The 19356-nt window shown below is 41.2% G+C and overlaps 1 protein-coding gene across 2 annotated transcripts in view; it reads right to left on the bottom strand.

Moving 5' to 3' along the window:
- CCNY (cyclin Y) overlaps window positions 1–19356 on the bottom strand; it is a 226184-nt gene that overhangs the window by 59607 nt on the left and 147221 nt on the right. Inside the window, exons 1-3 of one of the 2 annotated variants that reach the window (XM_035029603.1) lie at window positions 18196–18213; window positions 16894–16968; window positions 177–211 (exon numbers count right to left, since the gene is read on the bottom strand). In XM_035029603.1, the coding sequence (XP_034885494.1) occupies window positions 177–211; window positions 16894–16960 (102 nt within the window). In that variant the 5' untranslated portion in view covers window positions 16961–16968; window positions 18196–18213. Of the gene's footprint in view, window positions 1–176; window positions 212–16893; window positions 16969–18195; window positions 18214–19356 lie in introns of those variants that run through there. The other variant, XM_035029604.1, reaches the window with a different exon arrangement.

Genomic DNA, 19356 nt, shown 5'->3' with positions numbered 1-19356 from the left:
AAGCCATGCTTGTCCAATTACAAGCCAAACACCATAAGTACATCACAGCATTCTTCACATTCTTCCATGTATTGACAAAAAAACACAAACCATTTGTACCTATTCCAGACATGGTTGTTTAAGCTCTTTACACAGTATAATCATTATGAAGAACACAAGGAGACAGCTTCACTTACATGGTTAATGAAGAGACTCTTGCGTTTTTCTCTCACTGTGAAAACAAAAGATGCAACAGATGTTATACACCTGCATGCCAATCCCGGCAGGTTGGTGAGGACAGGGCCTCTTGTGTCACGGCCTCATCCTTCCACCAACCAACATACCCAATGCTCAATTACCATAGATAAGACTATGTGACCAGCACAAATGCAGATCTGAACTTGAGCAAAATATAATATAATATAATAATAGAGCAAAATATAGACCCACTTAAAGTACGGCACCCTAACAAAACAACTGCAGCTACGATTAACTGAGTGGCAGCAGCTAATAACTAAAAAATCTATTACGTAGTAATTTCATAAAACTTGTATGCATCCATTAATTTAGAATGATTAACCACTAATAAGACTATTTATTTCTAACCCAACCCGACCCATAAAGGTCCACACACTTTGGGTGAAATATAAAAAGATAACAACAATAATACCCACAACAGCATTAAGATAGAAGACAGATAATGTACATCAGAAGTGTTATTTATCATGGAAACCAAGTACGCTACAGGTTGGGTGCTAATGAATAAAACCAGGTTTCTGTCTAGGAGTCTTTACGGAGGAGCATCTTGGAGCACCCTCTCCCTCAGTAAGGCTGGTAAAACTCACAATAAAAAATACTGCCCTGTCTAAAAGATCATTCCTCCTACTACTGTCTGTGCATCGTGGCTCAGCCTTCCCTACACCAGACCTTAGTGTTTCCCAAAACAGGGGTCCTTAGCCCCAAAGATGTAGAAGGGTGCCAGGGAACACGCAGGATTACTGAAATAACCTAATATTGAGTTTTGCCTCTTTTTTCCTGAACACTTACTTTTGAGGGTACATATTAGTCAGCTGACACGTTTATTGAGTAGGGCACTGTAGAGGATATGAAGAATAGGTTTCCTTCAAGGAGATGACACCTCGGTCCCCAGGAATCAATAATGCTACCTAATGTATATTTGCACCCTAAACATACAAACAGCATATAAATCCAGCTCATCTGAGGGAGGAGGACTTTTTTTCTTGGCAGTCCATGACCCAAGGCGGATTCAGTAGTTTTCAAAAGCCCTCCGGCTCATCTGACTGAGGGACTGGGGAAATGTTTTCCTATGTTTACATTCTGTTCTTCAATTCACAAGGAAACATTTCACTTTTCCTTAGAAGTCTTATCATCTCTGGAAACATTTCACTTTTCCTTAGAAATCTTATCATCTCTGGAACTCTGTCCCTCTTCCTGTCTCAACGATGTTTGGGATACAAAGCAAAAACCAGCCTGAGGATACTGCTGAGACAAGGTGCCTATACCTGGCCATCAGATGGATTCATCTGCAGGCCACTGGCATGCACTGCACACGGACTGTGAGGCAGCCTGGCCATGCTGGAGGCCAGACCAGCACCCTCGGAGCTCAAATGCACATACAACAGCAGCAGACTCTGTCTGCTATCCACACTGTGGAGGCTGCATGGTTTCTTTTGACCTAATTCCAAATAAGCATCATCCACATGTGAACCACAACAAAGGAAAAATGAGGGTCTTTAAGAAGCACTGGGTTTTAATTTCCTGGCATACATACTTTGTGTGCGTGCATGTATTCTGTGCACGTGTGTGTGCACATGTGCATGTTTTCCTTAAATTAATTCAATACTAAATTATTATGCATCTATTCAAGGTTGCTCTACCACATGGGGGTATGATGACATTTCTATGGTGGTTTCCCATTGCCTGAAGGGATCTGGAAACACTTTCTACACAGGCAGTAGACCTGACAGGGTTAACAAATTCCATAGGTGACAGTCCTTCCTAGGGCATCCCAGAAATAGGTTTGTGCAGAGGCTTTGTGTCTCCCAATTCTGGGAACTGCCTCCAAGGTCACCTTAATGCCCTGTATCACCCAGGCTCCAACAGATAAAAGATATCCATGCCTCAAGGAATATTAGAGCTCCTTATATATGGGCACTATTGAAAAAATTAAGCATTATTCAAAAATAGAAGGAGAGGGTTGAAAATCATAATCTTCAATAGTACAGGCTGAAAGTTTTAACAAGAAAGTTTATAACAAAAGAAAAACAAACAAAACCACACAAAACAAGTAGGAATACTGTAAAAGTGTATACTATTCTTGTACATCTCCTATAAAACTAAATCTCAGGGAAGAATCAGGCCATTTCCATGGAGCCCAACTGGTTCCAATTAGAATAGTAAAAAACAAAATTCACTAAGACATTATAAAATACCTAAGGATAAGGTATCCAAATCTATTACAGAATATCTTAGGCACTCACTGTTTTTATACAAGTGATACCTATACCTTATCCTATTTCACTCAGAGCAACTGGGCCTGCTGAATCTAATCCGAAACCTGGGTTCACGGGATTATTTTGTATTCTCTATTATTGTGTGATGCCACTCCTAAGAGGGCCTTTGCAAAATCGAGTCTACATAGTATCTGAAAGGCTCTTCCACACGTATATCCCTATGACTGACTTCCTTGTGGAATGTCTCCTGAATCCCCAAACCAACTGCCAGTCCCTATACAAACAAAAATAATTCCCAATATCCATGCTGATATAGGTGACCCTGACCATTACTGCCTGCATCCAGGTAGATATCCATTCCTAACTGGGCGAATTCTCTCTCCTGAGAATCTGGAGATGCTAGTACATCACTGCTAGCACCTCATCTGAAGGTATGGGGTGGGTGGGATGAAGTGCATCTCCTTCTGTTCAGAAAAGAGTTAACATAGAAGGTCTGACTGCCACCCCTGAAATGGCCTGTTTGCAAGAGAGGCCCTAAGCTGGTGTCTGGGAATATGGATTTGGGGAGGGTTCCTACCATTCCCTAACCAATAAAAGTGGCTCACTGTGCTTACATTGTGCAAACAATACAGTTTACGCTAAACACCTGCTTTCCTCCTGGGAGTCTAGAATTTTGTTACACACTGGCAGAGGCTGCCTGCTTAACCAGTCCTCAGTGAAAATCCTGGGCTCTGGGTCTCTAAGGAGCTTCCCTGACTGGGCTGTCGCTGGGGAAACCTAGTGGATCCTGCGTGACTCTACTTGGAGAGGACTCTTGGAAGCCTGTGCCTGGTTTCCTCTGGACTTCGCCCATGCACCTTTTCCTTGTATTAATTTTGCTTTGTATATGTTCTTTGTAAAAAGCCACAGCCATGAACATAACTATATCTTGAGGGCTATGACTCCTCCTACTGAATCACCAGAACGGGGGTGCGGGGGGGGTCATCTTGAGGATCTCCAACACAGCTGCCATGCAGAGAAGAACGGAGGGCAGGAAGGGGATGAGGAGAAGGTAGGTGCTTCCTTATTCTAATGGCTTTTAGTCCTTATTCCAATGACTTGTAAGGTTTCTCAGATACCGTGGTGCCCTTACAATTAATTATTCCTTTTCCCCTAAGCTAGTAGGAACAGGATTAAGACACTACCAGAGGAGAAAAAATAGTAAATGAAATCTCTTATACTGGTATCACCAAAAAAGATGAATTCTTTTTTTTTTTTTAAGATTTTATTTATTTATTTTGAGAGAGAGAGAATGAGAGACAGAGAGTATGAGAGGGAGGAGGGTCAGAGGGAGAAGCAGACTCCCTGCCGAGCAGGGAGCCCGATGCGGGACTCGATCCCGGGACTCCAGGATCATGACCTAAGCCGAAGGCAGTTACTTAACCAACTGAGCCACCCAGGCGCCCCCAAAAAGATGAATTCTATTGCTTAAATCTAAATCTGTCTTTAAAATAAATTTGAAACTACTGAGGCCATTATCAGCTCTGAAATTCAAATGGCTTTTAGCCATTTTGTTTTATGTAATGGCATAAGCAATATGCCAATTCATTTCTGATATTAGCTTTAATCATTTTTAGACCTGAGTATTTTGGGTTACTAATAACATATCAATCAAATTTCTCTGCAGTTTTCAGAGTTTCTATATAACTGAGTATCTATTATAATAGTCAGATTTTGAGAAAACAGACAATAAATTGACGTGGATCAGGTGCCTGGGTGGCTCAGTCGTTGAGTATCTGCCTTCAGCTCAGGTCATGATCCCAGGGTCCTGGGATCAAGCCCTGCATCAGGCTCCCTGCTCAGCAGGAACCTGCTTCTCCCTCTCCCACTCCCCCTGCCTGTGTTCCCTCTTTCGCTGTGTCTCTCTCTGTCAAATAAATAAAATCTTCTTAAAAAAATAAAATAAATAAATAAATAAAATAAATTGATGTGGATCATACATCTCACTTTCCTGGAAAAGGAATAATCGCTCTCTCCTTTGATCCCATCCATGATGGTTTGGTAAGAGAATTTTTAATTGGCTATTGAAATAAGTCCATAATGACTTAAAGAGAAAATGTATTTGAGGCTTCAAAAATAAGCCACCTAGGGGCGCCTGGGTGGCTCAGTCGTTAAGTGTCTGCCTTCGGCTCAGGTCATGATCCCAGGGTCCTAGGATCGAGCCCCGCATCGGGCTCCCTGCTCAGCGGGGAGCCTGCTTCTCCCTCTCCCACTCCCTCTGCTTGTGTTCCCTCTCTCGCTGTGTCTCTCTCTGTCAAAAAAATAAATAAAATCTTTCAAAAAAAATACAAATAAGCCATCTAAAATCAACAAAAACACTACTGTTAGCATTAAGTCTTCTCCAGATAAAATGAGAAAATGGCAGCGTTTGCCATCTGAGAACCAAAACTTCACTTAGGTTGCCACGTGACATTCCCTTGTCACAATGTCATAGAAGCAAAATTTCTTTACTTTTAAAAATACAACTTTCTAATTACTGAGGATTTGTTAACGATCTAAATGCAATTACAGCTAACCTCTTCTACAGACAGGCATTTAAAAAATTATCTTGGTTTCCCCTGTTCCATCTCTAAAATAGATCTTCCAATGGCAGGGGTCAGCCACTATTTTGACACAAAATGGGAGGACTAAATAAGTCCTAAAATAGGTAATCCAACATTCTTCCTTTGAAAATGAGGCAAGGCGTGACCAGACGGGGGGAAGACCGGGGATGGCTTGCCGGGTTTCCCAGACTCCATCCTCTGCACTAGCCTCCCTCCCTCCGAGGGCAGTGTCGCTGCTGCCTGGAACCTGCATGAAATGGGCTCCAATTGACAACAGATAATTAGGATCCGATATGAACAGAGCTAAGCTGTTCCACAAAGAAAAACTACTTAGCTTATTAATTACTCTGGATGCGAAGGACTGGCAGGCCATTCAAGTGGGAGGCCTTGACAACAATATAAAGAATTCCAGAATTTTGTTTTGAGTGATTGCTGGAATAGCACAGTCAATCGGAACCACTAAAATCTGGTTCAAAAGAAAAGGTTTTCTTTTCCTGTCCTTTCTTTTTTCCTGTGGGTGAGCACAGATCAGGCTTTAAACAATCAAGAGATTGTTATTAACTTTTCTTATAATACGTTTGAGATTTCCAAACAATTTCCACAGTTTTCAATAATTCAGTGAATTCAATCATTCACTTAATTCAAAACACAACCACTGAGTCCCATTAGGGAACACAGCTCAAAGGCAAATGCAAAGATTTTCTGAGGTCCCAGCCTGTCTAAGCTAATAGCTTCACAGGGCTGTAAGTCATGAACACCAGTGACTGGGACACAGGTTTGTACAGTGTAGGAACACATTCACCCCACACCTCCGGGCCCTGTACTAGGTGTCCCGATGAGGTCACTACCCCACAAGGCACCTCTCCTGCACTGTTGCTGACTACAAACATCAACAAGGGAAGCTTCTCCCAAGGACTCCAGCCCACTCTGAATTGTCCTGGACCTGCACATATTTCTTAAATTTGGGCACAGAGGAAGGGGATATTCTGAACATTCAAAGTGAAATCTAAATAAGCAAAGCAGATAAAACAAAAATTAAAAAGATAAGAAAAATTGCAAAGACATCTAGGGCAGATCAGTCATGGACAGCAGAAGATTCCACAGAACAGAGTAGGTAGCAGAAGTAGGTACAGGTATATGGAGAAAACCATTCAAAGATCAAGTGTCCATCTAATAAATTGCCAACTAACTTCAGAAGTTTTCTGTTTACCCTGGAGAATACCTAGGGCCAAAAGATTTACTCAGAAGCACAGAAACCTAAATAAAGTGGAGTCTTTTAGAACTTTGCTGATTATAAGAGAAATGCATGCTTACTATAAAAAACACTGGAAAATACTAAGCAGTATAAAGAAAAAGATACAAATAAAATTTAAATAAGGAAAATACAGAGAAACATAAAGAAAAAATATATAATCCAACAACCCAGAAATAACTTATTATTTTAGTGTGTATCCTCTCAAGGGGAGTCTTTTCTCTATGTATACGTACACAGATGTGTTATATGCACTTCTGCATTTTAATATATTTAGATATAAACGTGCAAATATACATGTGCACATATACGAGCACACCAACAGAAATGCTGCCCATTTTTCTGTTGGTATGTTAGCAGTGTCTCTGGTTGTATAACAATTCTTTAATATATAAGGGCATTAATCCTTTGTCATATATATTACAGTATTTTTCCCATTTGATGGTTTAATTTTTAGGATGCATTTTGACGTAAGTTTTCATTTTTAGGCAATTTCTCCTATTGGTCTTATAAGCTTACATGTCCCCTTCCCCATTCTGAGATTAATATTCACTCATACTGTTTCTAGATATTTAAAATTATGTTCATCACAGTTAACCTCCAACTAGTTGACCCACCAGAAACCCATTCTGGCACAGGGTGGCAAGGTTATCACTTAATTTTTTAAGGTGAGATTCAAAGTGCTCTCTGTACTTTCAGAAAGGACTGCTATCAAATCTTGGTTCCTACCATTTCAGATCTGACCTCTTCCCGGGTTTGCTTCCAAGATGTGTGGAAGTAACTCTTAAATGAGAAGGTTGATCTATCTGTATCAAGAAACATGGACAGAAAAAGATGGGTCTGGGCACAGCAGAGCCCAGAGACCACCCTTTCCTCCTCTACTGGTAGTCATCACATCTCCTCCCACTCGGACCCAGGGTTCAGTGTGAAGTGCTGCAGTCGGCATAAAGAAGGACCCATATCTAAGAGACCAAGGTCACGGAAGAACCTCAATCCAGGTGAGCAAATGAGTACCTACACTCCAGAATAAGGACTGCCCTTACTGAGAGCCTCTGCTGTCTTAGATTCTGTGCCCAGAGCTCTGACACAGATGTGTTACATGCACTGACATAGTTGGTCTTCCTGACAATGTCACAAGGAGGCACTAACTCTAGTCTACTGCGGTTCAGGAAGACCATACGGATCAGATGCACAGAATCATACAGACAGTGATGGATGTAGGCTTCCAGCTCCAGCAGGTTGATTCCACAAGGTTGTGCTTTAATACATGACTATCTTCAGGAAATCTTTCCAAGGCATTACTTGTTCTTACATGGTGACTGACAGACTTATTAATGAAACTCAGTTGCCTTCTAGATATCGCAGAGGAGCTGACTACAAACATCAACAAGGGAAGCTGTGAAGAGTACAGAAAGGGTTAGCCTGTGCTAAATGAAGGGAGACTGAAGGTCCTCACAGTTTAAAAAGGAGAGTTGAAAGAAGTTGTAGAAAAGTAAGAGTTTATCACTGCAACTGACAAACCAGAGGGTGCTAGCAAACAGCAGAACACAGCTGGGTTGGAGAGGACATAAAGCTCTATGGCCACTGGGATGAACGACCATCCCAGCCTTGGCTCTGGGTCTCTCCTCACTGAGCAATTTTCTGAAACTGAATCTGGGGAAAGCATAGGCCAGGAGAGACAACAAAGTGAGGGAGACTGTCACAATGCCCTTGCATGTCTGCCCAGGAGTGACTCCCTGCCTTCATTCTTTCATTACTTCATTCATTCAATCCATCTTCTTTTTAAGTTTCTAAGATGTGCTAGCCCTGTGCTTGGTACAGAGAATGCAAAATGAGGAAAACACTGTCCCTATCTAAAATAACATGGAATTTAGTGGGTACATCAACCCACTATTTATTTACAAACCATAAAAAAAAATGAACTCCACAGGAATGGAATATACAAACTGCACTGAATTTAATGCCACTGATTTTATGGTACACCTTTATTCTATTTGCCACTTAGGAAGAAAAAAGATGCTGCCAGTTAAATTTTGAGAAGCCACTGCCTGTCCTGATTTCAGAGGTGTTACAGTTGGGGAACTGTCTATCAGAATGGATGAAATGTGGGGAATCTGGGGAAGCACCAGCTAAGAGGCAGACTTTGGGCTGGCACAGGCAAGAGGGAAGGGCACTGAGGACACGGATGATGCATCAGCTGCAGTGTGACAGAGCAGAGGGCCTGGCCTTTCAGGACTAGGAGCAGCTCAGAACTGTGGGAGCACACAGCAGGAGGCAGGGGAGGATTGGCAGGGAAGGCAGAAAGGGCCTGAGGGGATGGCTGCATGCCACGCCGAGGGCTCACTGTCCCTTGTGGGTGCACAGAAACCATTGGAGAAGGACAGTTTGAGCAGGAGGGGCCCTGGTGAACCTGTGTTACAGAATGCTCCTTCTGGTAGCAAAGTGGAAGCAAAGAGAGAACAGAGTTGGAAGCAGGAAGGTAGGAAAGAGCCCATGGTCACAGATCAAGTGAGAGAATATGAGCTGTGAGTCATGTGAGGAAGAGATACCAAGTATATAGGAGAGAGATGGGACATAAGACATTAATCACAGGACTCTTGGGCTGCCGGCTGGGGACCCAGGCCGACAGTGGGTTTATCCTTAAAAAAAAACAGGACAAGAAAGTAGACGGAGAGGAAAGATGGTGACTTCCAATTTAGACATAACAATCCTGAGGGATTTGTGTGACTACCAGACGGAATGTCTCTCAGGCAGTGGGAAATATGCATCTGGAATACCTAACTACAGTGTCAAGGTAGGGGATGGCTTCTCCTTGCCGAGGACCTGGGACAGAATGGCTCAGGGGAGTCCCAGGTGTCAGCGCTGAGGGACCCAAGTACCTGCTTCACAGGCACAAGAGCAGAGACTGACTGTAGGCACTGACTGACTGCTAATTGTGTATAAGTTCAAGACATCTTCCTACTGCCTCATGACAACAATCTACTAATATGACAGTTACGCTCACTGCCAATTTACAGGAAATTATGACCCAAGAGATCACATAACCATAAAGCTAAGTAATAGCACTCAAGAGCCTCAGGTCAGCTCCAGAGCCCTGGCTGCCAAATTGGAGACCAAAGAATGATTCCCTACAAGAAGGGGCTCGCCACAGGCTAAAGATAATCACAGTCGGCCCCCTACTTACGGACTGACTTTTCACTACTCTGGACTTCTGATATTTCTTGGGCATCTACCCCCCAAGACCAGAAGGAAAAGATAAGGTAGGGCAATACTAGTTTTCATCACTCTTTCTCCCAAAATGACCTTGCCAACAGATAATTCAGGGCTGGACTAGAGTAGCAGTCTTGAAATTAGGCGTTCAAAGAACTCTTGAACATGGCTGAGGTATGAGGCAGGGACTGTCCCCACCTTCTTCTACAGAGTTACCTTTCTCCCACTTCTCAGAAAAAGGCATGCCAACCCACCCCTGGACATGTACCAACCTGACATGAAAGGCCTCTCCCAAGGCACCCAAGGGACAAAAGAGACACCAGGGGTGAGGCTGCGGCCTTTAATCCAGGTTCCACAACCTGCAGCACAGCCTGGAATCTGCCCTGTCCTGTGGACATTTCTACTAGGGGCACAGTGAGGACTTCTGGCTTTCCATCTACAGATACCACACAGGGTGACAGTTTCTACTAGCACCATGCCTCTTCAGTGCTTAGACTCCGTCAAAGATGCAGGCTCTCAGGGACAGACCCAGGGGAGCACAGGGATGAGCATAAAGGTACAGGACACTGTTGGCAAGGCACATACTTCATCCTACCTGTCTGGCCATTTGTCGTGATCATATAGAGTGAAGGTGGTCATGCGCATGTGTACTGACACGTGACATGAACTGAAAAGAAATGAAATCAGACCATTTCTGACAGAAAGGAAGTCTGATTTGACTGACTTGATAATGATGCCTAGCTTTGTCAACATATGAAGGACATATAAGATTTTGACAAAAATATATTTAAATCAAAAGAGAAGGTAAAAAAACAATAGTTCAAAGGGGAAAAGGACAGGTGGGGAATCTTTCATTCAACTTATATTAGAGTTCGTTCTCTGAGCTACTCACTGTACATGGCATAGAGATGTAAATGTGAGAAAGACATGCAATAAATCAAAACAATAAAGTGAAGATCACTCCTTCTTTCGAGGGGTATACAGACTTCAATGGGGGTCGAAGGACCCAGGCAAGGTGTTCTGAAATGAATCACAAATTTATTTTCCAAGGCTCCTGAGTGTATCAGGTTAAATCTGGTGCCATCAAATGGAAATGTTGTTCTTCAACAGCAGATATAATTAAAAGTCATTTGTATGTCTGGTAAAGTCTTTTTGGTATACTTTCCAGAAACCACAGAAGTGAGAAGCTCCTCTAACTGGGTGAGAAACTCTTTTGCAAATCAAGGGATTCCAATTCCTTTCTGTCGACAAAGCTGAAGGAGAACAAGATTGAATTGTAGCTGATCATTAGGAATGGTTTTGGATGATAAATCCCTTGGAGACTTTTGACATATGAATCAGATGAAATAGAATTTAGTGCTATTACCATAATAAATCTCCTATTCCCATGTATGTGCCTATATGAACAAAGTTCCTCAGCATTTACATCTATAAAAACAAAGAATCTGATGTTGACTAGCACCTCATTGCAGTAATATGTAATATTCAGCCATAGAAGCATCTCAGTAAGAAATATTTTTCTAAAAATTACTCCACTTCTCTGTTTAATAATTATTCATTAAAATCTTAATATGTTTGCATTGTTTTGATCAACTAAGGGCTAATGACAATAATAATGATACATAAATCCAGAATTTACTTTTAACATTTAGAGATTTATAACTGTGAGAAGTAAAAATTAAACTTAGATCCATATTTTCATAAAATGGAAGTATGATGGTGTGATAAATGGCTTAGAAATGTATTACATTAGGATAAAATTCTATAGAGAAAATGACATGGAAATACAAGTTCAAGGTGAAAAAGAAATCGTATGAAATTTCCAACTGTTAAAGACGAGTTGTTCATACATTTTTAAATGATTTATGGTGGATTACCAAATCACTTTAAGATATTATTTGAAACATCTTTTTAAAGAGAAATAGTTTTATTTTAAAATGTCCATATTTAAAATACATTAAAAATTACATCCTTTGATAGGATGAAAAATTTTTATAATCAACATAAAAATGTTCAAAGGAGTTGATAGTTTTTCAAAATTATTTTCCATGGTATGTAAGCAAAGAAAAAAAAAGAATTTAAATCACTGGTGTAAGAGCTCTGAGGTCCTATGGATTCTTCCGTATCTAACACCAAAAATATTCCCTATGGAATCTGATAAACTGTAAGGGAGATGCACAGAGTGAGCGACAGGGACGTGGAGACAAGGGCACAATAGAGCACAGCGCATATGGGGGTGACAAAGAGAGCTGGGGACATGTAGGAAAGGGGATGACAGAAAGGTCATGGGAACGCTCAGATGGAAGAGATTCCTGGCAGGGCACAGGGGTCAGGTGCTTCTAAATGCCAGATAAAAGGAGTACAAAAAGGTTGGTCCCCTTGTGATAGAGAAGTTCAACATGGCCCAGGAACAAAAACGTGACCCTGAACAAAGGAAGGCCACAAAACATTTTTTTCAATTTCAGTATTTCTGAAAGAATGTGCAAAGAAAACCAGGGCTCATATTTTTATTTCTGAATTTTAACGCTTCTACTTTGGCTTTAAGTCACTCAAGAGAAAATGGTTTTTATTCCTTTAATTATTTCAAGAAACTCTTGAACACACAGATTACACATACACACACACATACAAACACAGACACATAAGTTCTTATTTTTGTCCAAATTCTTTTTCAAGGTAAAGAACCTCTAGAAACCATACTAGTCAAAATAAAAAAGATGTGGTTTAGCTGCTTTCTCCTAGTACTTAAGAGTAGACTCTCGTGTCTTTGAAAACAATGAATTAAAATAGTATAGAAAGGGAAAAACCACTAGGAACTATAATTCTTCCCCACAAGCCAAAATGATAGCATGAAAAGCCAAGGTAGGCCAAGCAAACTAATTTCTCTCTCACCTGGAAACCCCACCGGTCCCGAAAGGAACCCTTGGTCTCTTCTTTGTTGAATGGCTCTCATACAAAGAAATTCTGCAATGACATCCCATTTGTGTGAAGAAGAAACTAAGAGAGCCGCCAGTCTGGCTTGGACAGAATACCCCTAACTTCAGCCAGCTGGCAGAGATCTCAGTAGGCAAGCACTCCATTATCATTCTGTTATAGTAAAGTTTCCAGTCTTCTTCTGAACACTGAGAAAAACGATCCAAGGCCAGCCTAAATCTCTTTGATATCAGAGGGAAAAGGAACTTAGTAGATTCTAATTTAACTCCTAATGACTTACTACAGGTATCAGGTAGAGCAGAATAATGAACAGCTGACCAGTGCGGAGCATGGCACATAGAGTGTGTTCATCAGACCATCGAGTGCTGAAGAAGGAAAGAGGATGACGGGTCCACAGAGCAGAGAGCTGCAAAGGCAAAGAGCACCCGGCTGTGGTCCCGAGCAGGAGCTGCCCTCACAGAACTGCCATCACCCCAACAATAGTCTCCGACCCACGAACCCAGTGCATACTACTGCAGGAGTACATCACCATGAAGAAGAGAGGGGAGATCACCAAATTCAAAAGAAAGGAATCTAAAAGGTGCTGTGTGCCTTATAATCTCATATTACAACATTTCTTCCAAAAAAATAAAAAATAAATTGGCATACGTGGGACCCAAAATTTTGGACTGCTCTAATGCTCTTAGAAGTATGGGGGTCTTGTAACGAAAATATAAGTTTGTGCAAGCAAAGGATGATCACAAGCAAATCAAAAATGGCTCATGGCTTTGTCATTTTTTCTTTCTTTCAATCACCTAAGTTCAACATATCCTCTGTCCCAGGCAGAGCAAGGCACAGGAACTACTGAGATCCATTATCACTTTCCCTCTAGGAGCTAGTTGGCAATACAGACAAGAAAATAGTTCTAAATACCACAACATGGTTCAGACTATGAAGAAAGCATTCACAGATATAGCAGGAACTCACCAAAGGCCCACTTAACCCAGCCTGAGGGGCGAAGGACGCCTTCAGGGAGGAAGTGATAGCTGAAATGAGGCTTGGAGACTGAAGAAATGAGCTGTGTAGAAGACAGAAGCGGAAATCCAGATAAACGCAAAGGCACAGGAAGCCACACGGCACACCAGGGGAACTGCAAGGGATTCCATATGGCTGAAGCACAGAGAGGCAAAAGAAGAAAGTGGGCTGAGAAGGCACGCAGAGGATGGAGCATGAAGGGCCTTGCCCATTATCACACTAAGGCGTTTGAAATTTAATTCTAAGGCAACTGGAGAGCCATTACAAAAGATGAAGCAAGCAAGGGACATAATCGGATCTGATTTACAGTAAGTCTTTTCACCTAACAATAGCAGGGCCATAGCAGTGGAAAGGGACAAGGTCACAGGTGAGTCCACAGGCTGCTGCAGTAATCCAACTGAGAAAACAGAGGAGTCTCAACTAAGGTGGCAGCAATGGGAATGGTAAAGAGTAGTCAGATTCAGGGACATTTATGAGGTAAAAAGTAATACACCTTTGATCACTTGGCTGTAATGGTGTGCCAATAAATGTTTAACAGCTGCCTTAAAAAAATGCCCTGATTTGTAGCATTTGTCAATTTCTACGGGGTAAAAATTCCCATTGTGACTGTTTTCAAACTCCAAAAACGGTGTCACTGAACTTGGAACCGGGAAGAAATGTGCACAGTCAGCTCCTGCAAGTCAGCGTGAGTCAGCGGCAGGACTACTTCCAGAACATGAGTCCAGGGAAAGTCAAGGCCTCCCCTGGCTGGGGGACCTGGGTAGAGTAGGAAACGCAGGACATTAACTGCAGTTACTAAGTTCGGATTGGGACATACCGAGTTAGAGGAAGATATCAAGATGTCCAGCAGGCAGACAGATATAAGGGATCTAAACACGGCAGAGAAAAATCCCGCTAGACATTATAGTTGAAACGGACATTGTGAGAAACCGTGTGCAAACCCAGAAGATAAGAGTATAAAGCACAGAACCCTATGAAATACCAACATTAGAGGGATGAATGGAGAACTTGATTAAGGATGCCAGAGAAGGACCTTTAAGAAAGGGAGGGTTTCTCAGGACCAATTCCCCAAATAGTTCCCTGACTGATAATCAATTCACCAAAGAATTAACTTACTGAAGTTACCAAATTTACCTATTTTTAAAACCTATTTTTAAAATTATTTATAAAGCAATTGTTCGTTAGAGGGACTTGTTTTCAGCAAATTGGCCTGTTTGAATATAAAAAGCCAAAAGAGAAGGAGTTTTAAGGAGCAAGGAACAGTCAGTAGCAGCAAATGCCACACAAGAGGTCAAGAGCTAACAGAAGCAAAGATGTCCCTGAGCAACCTTACAACACACGCTCCACAGAATGGCGGTGGCGGGGGGAAGATGCCAGTGGACAAGTGAATGGAAAGAGAAGTAGAGATGGTATAGAAGCTTTCAATGAAGAGAGTAGTAGAGAAGAAAACCTCAGGAAGAGGCTATTGATTACCTTTCCTTTTCTTGTATGTCTTGTGTGACTCACATAGGTTTACATGTTGAATGGAAAGACCCAGCATTTAGGGAGAAATTGAAGGATTAAACAAAAGGATCAAAGTAATCGATACTCTGATGGTCCAGGAGAGGAAGGGGGAATGAAATCTGTAGTAAAAGTAAAGGGGGAAGATACACTTCCCTAACTCATTTGTGGAGCAATCCTTCTGTTAGGTGGGAAAATGGCTGAGTTTCATTTTACCAAGACAATCAAGGTATGTGTCATCTATTAAGAGGGCCTTTTGCAATTCCATATGATTCCAGTTAGAAAATTTCCTGAATGATATTGGTCTGTACCCTGAAGTCACAGGACACAGGAACCAAACCTGAAAGTATGCCAATCTTGCATCATTAAGTGCAAAATTTAATTGTTTTAGATTCTCATTGTCCCAAACCCTCCTCCCCACTGTCACCGTCCTTCCCTTGCAATATCCTACCCCTCCCAATGGCTTCCCAATTTACCAGGCCAAGAAATACATATTCTGTTTTGTTTTAACCTGATATATTTAGAACTTATTTCACAGGTATTTGATGCCTAGAATGACTTATTCTTATGCTTAGAAACACTGATTATTTTATAAATGCACCAAATTCTTTGAGATCAAGTCAATGGCGGCTTGAGTAAAGATCACCAATATCACTTCAGCATTTTGCCATGTCAAAATTGTCACCTAACCATTACTGAAAAGTTATCAGTTCTTATAAATGAAGTCTCTGTCTTATAAATGTTTGATTATTTTGTAGTCAATTGAGGATTTTCTCTAAATTAGAGCTTAGTGATTTGCCGAAACAGTCAGGGATTGAATTACACAGGACTCCAGCATTGTAATATAATATGCTTGTCACTACATGGTCATTTAACAAATTTCTCTGGCTGCGCTTTTACAGGAAATCAACTGAGAAGATTCGTGTTCACTATATTGTATAACTTTTATCTGTCCTTTGTGGCCAAGGGCCAGGGAACAATGATATAAGCTAGGGGCTGAAAAGAGAGAAAAATCCTTAACAGAAATTACACACACACCTGGGACAAACCACAAAGATGGCAGAATAAGCTGGGTAGTAGAAGTTTGGCAAAAAGAAAACATTTACCCATAGTGTACAGGTTTAATTCAGCTCTCAAGTGGCACAAGAGAGATAACAGGGATTTTATTTTATTTTATTTAAGGATTATATTTTGCTTTCTTCTACAAACTATCTAAAAAAAAAAACACTTCTGATCTTTAGAGATTTATGCAAATATCAATTCTTAAAGGAAAATGTCTGACTCTGCTGTAAAAACTGCTACTATAGAACGTATGTAGAAATAATTCAGCTGACTAGCAAAATGAGGATAGTTGCTTCAAGATAGAAAATTCTAGGGGCGCCTGGGTGGCTCAGTCCACTAAGCGTCTTTCAGCTCAGGTCATGATTCCAGGGTCCTGGGATGGAGCCCCACATCCGGCTCCCTGTTTAGCGTGAGGGGTGGGGGATGGGGTGGAGCCTGCTGCTCCCCCTGCTTGTATTCTCTCACTCTCTCAAATAAATAAATAAAATCTTCCGGAGGGAGGGAGGGAGGGAGGGAGGGAGGGAGGGAGGGAGGGAGGAGGGAGGAAGGAAGGAGGGGAGGGAGGAAGGAGAGAAGGAGAGAAGGAAGGAAGGAAGGAAGGAAGGAAGGAAGGAAGGAAGGAAGGAAGAAAGAGAAAAAGAAAGAAAGAAAGAAAGAGAAAAAGAAAAAAAGAAAGAAAGAATTCTAAAAACATAACTTACTACATACAAAAGGAAGAAACCCCAAGAGAACACCATCAAACAATACACCTGGGGGGGGGGGGTTTACTAAAACAGATTCTACTTTTACCTTGAGAATCACATCTAGTGGAAAATCAAGACTTAGGTTACCAACACGAGCCTTTTGTTTTGTTTTGTTTTAAGACACAAATAAATTAGTAACCTACCGTCTGTCTGAGATTTACTGAGGAATATTGTGCTGGCCCGAGGATGGTCTGAAGGATTGAATTCCATGTTCAAATCTTTAAAGAAAGAAAAAGAAAATACATAAATATCCATTTGATAACTAAAGGGGAGTCAAGATTAATTTTCAGTTTTTTTAACCTTAAATTGCTAATACATTCAAGGATTCTGGCAAAAACCTAAGTTATTATGTTAATACATTCTTCCAGGTTCAAATGAGAACACTGCTATTTAGAAATTTGAGAAAGTCACACATAAAAATTAGACACTTGGTGGAAGATCTGTTGGCCTAAAACTCCATTTTCTTTGTAATAGTCTGCTCTGCACCCAGGATACTACAAAATAGCAAGACAGAGCTATAACACTCAATTAAGGGGAATTAGGTGCTACAACGGACTCATCTAAAATCTACCATTATTTAAGCGATATTTCCTTGTTAAAGGTGATTAAGATAGACCATCTCGGCCAAATCAGCATCCACAAACTGCTTAAGACTCTTACTTTCTAAAAAGGCACAACTCCTCCTTCAGAGCAGAGGCCACAGACTGGCCAACTGTGGCCATAATCTGGGGCCATGGATATGTTTTGTTTGATCTATACTTTTTTTTAAAGTTTGAGTCGACATATAATGATTTTTATATTTCAAACAAATACCACAAAGAAAAAAATCTGTATTTCCAGCTTCTGAGAAATCTGATCATTTGGCAACACTGGGGTCCCACCCCAATGGTCACAATGGGCTGAATGCAGGAGCTGCTGACCCCTCCAGGTGGGACCTAAGATTCCAGTCCCCAGCGGTCAACCCTCTCACCTCCCTGACACTCACCAGGTACTGCTCCTCACTCTCAGACCTTCCCACCCCTATGGGCATTTGGTTTTGTAATCCCTGCCTCAGAACAATCTCCAAGAGCTAGAGGCTTGTCAGTAAAGTATAAACAATTTAGAACCTCATCATAGAAGAGTTTTTCCAATTTAAAAAAAAAACTTATTTTAAAGGAAAAAAATAGTTAAGCAAAACAAAAGATTTAAGTTAGGGGAGGGAAGAGAGAAAACCAAAATTACTAGAAAGTCAGAATGGTCTTCAAATCAGCTTCCAGAGTCAGAATGAAAACTATTTTGAGTTCAATTATTTCAATAAATTTGCAAAGAAACCTACTCAAAACCAATAAAAATAGATGGTATTTATCCTTAGATTTTATAGCTAATCAAGTCAAAAATAAAAGAAAAAAAAGATGGTCATATACACAGGAGAAGCAACACCTAACCACTTACCCACAGAGACTCACCTCAGCAAACCTCTGAAGTGAGGCAATCTTCCCTACGTCAGCCAATGGCTTACCGGACTATATAGTTCCCGACCTCACACCAGGTGCCTGATTAAAAAAATGCATTACTGAACCTTAAGTGCTATTTCAATTATCTGGTCCTTCTTCTGTGACAACTATTAAAATTATATATACAGTGTAGCAGTTTCATAGCTAAAGGCTATGGAAGGAGAAAGCCAAAAAAGACAATCTTTCAGACTTGCTTCAATTTGAACTAGATAAAATTTGGCCAGAATTCTGGTGAAAATGAGTCTTTATTAGGGGGTTTCCTGCTCAAGTAGGATTTTGTTATAAAAAGGTCAGGGGTGCCTGGGTGGCTCAGTCGGTTAAGCATCTGTCTTTGGCTCAGGTCCCAGGGTCCTGGGATGGAGCCCCGTATCGGGCTCCCTGCTCAGCAGGGAGCCTGCTTCTCCCTCTCCCTGCTCTTGTGCTCTCACTTGCTCTCTCTCTCTCTCTGCCTCTCAAATAAATAAAATCTTTAAAAAATTAATAAAATAAAAAGGTCAAACAACAAATGTGCTACTCAATTATTTTTTTGAGAATTCCAGCATATGAAAACTGAGGGCATATAAGTAACCCCAACCATGATGGATGCTGTTAACTTCCAAAATCTTAACTTACGGTCCCCACAGAAGTATTGACTGAAAAACAAGGTGCCTGCAGTGTCCCATGCTGGTGGTAGAGCAATAACAAAAACTCAATGCCCTAGCCTGGGACAATGTCAGCACTGCAATTTCTTGGGTTGTTCCCTTAATATCTATTTCTAACTCATTTACCAGACCAGTTTTGGGGGGTTTCATTGCGGGGGGGGGGGGGGCAGAAGACTGTCTAGTGACAGATTTTAATCCAGACATTTGAAAAATACATAGGCAGGCCACCCTATGCAGACCAGTTTTCTTGAAGACTGACTTTATTATTAATATGTCAAACACCACAAGCAAGAAATGTAGTTTTTCTGTTTCAAGCCAACAGTGGAGCCGAAATAACACAAGACTGCCATTTCTTAGGGAATTGAGATCCTGCTGCTTTTAAATTTAAGAATGTCCTGGAGGCCAATCCCTAGAGATAAGGATTCTATGCCATGATGGTCACAAACCCTAGAAATGGCTAAGAATGGAGATG

Source organism: Mirounga leonina, unplaced genomic scaffold, assembly GCF_011800145.1.
Source record: "Mirounga leonina isolate KUSES-001 unplaced genomic scaffold, KU_Mleo_1.0 Mir_260, whole genome shotgun sequence".
Lineage (NCBI taxonomy): Eukaryota > Metazoa > Chordata > Mammalia > Carnivora > Phocidae > Mirounga > Mirounga leonina.
Note: the sequence above shows the minus strand (reverse complement) of the source record. Positions and strands in the feature narration are given on the sequence as shown.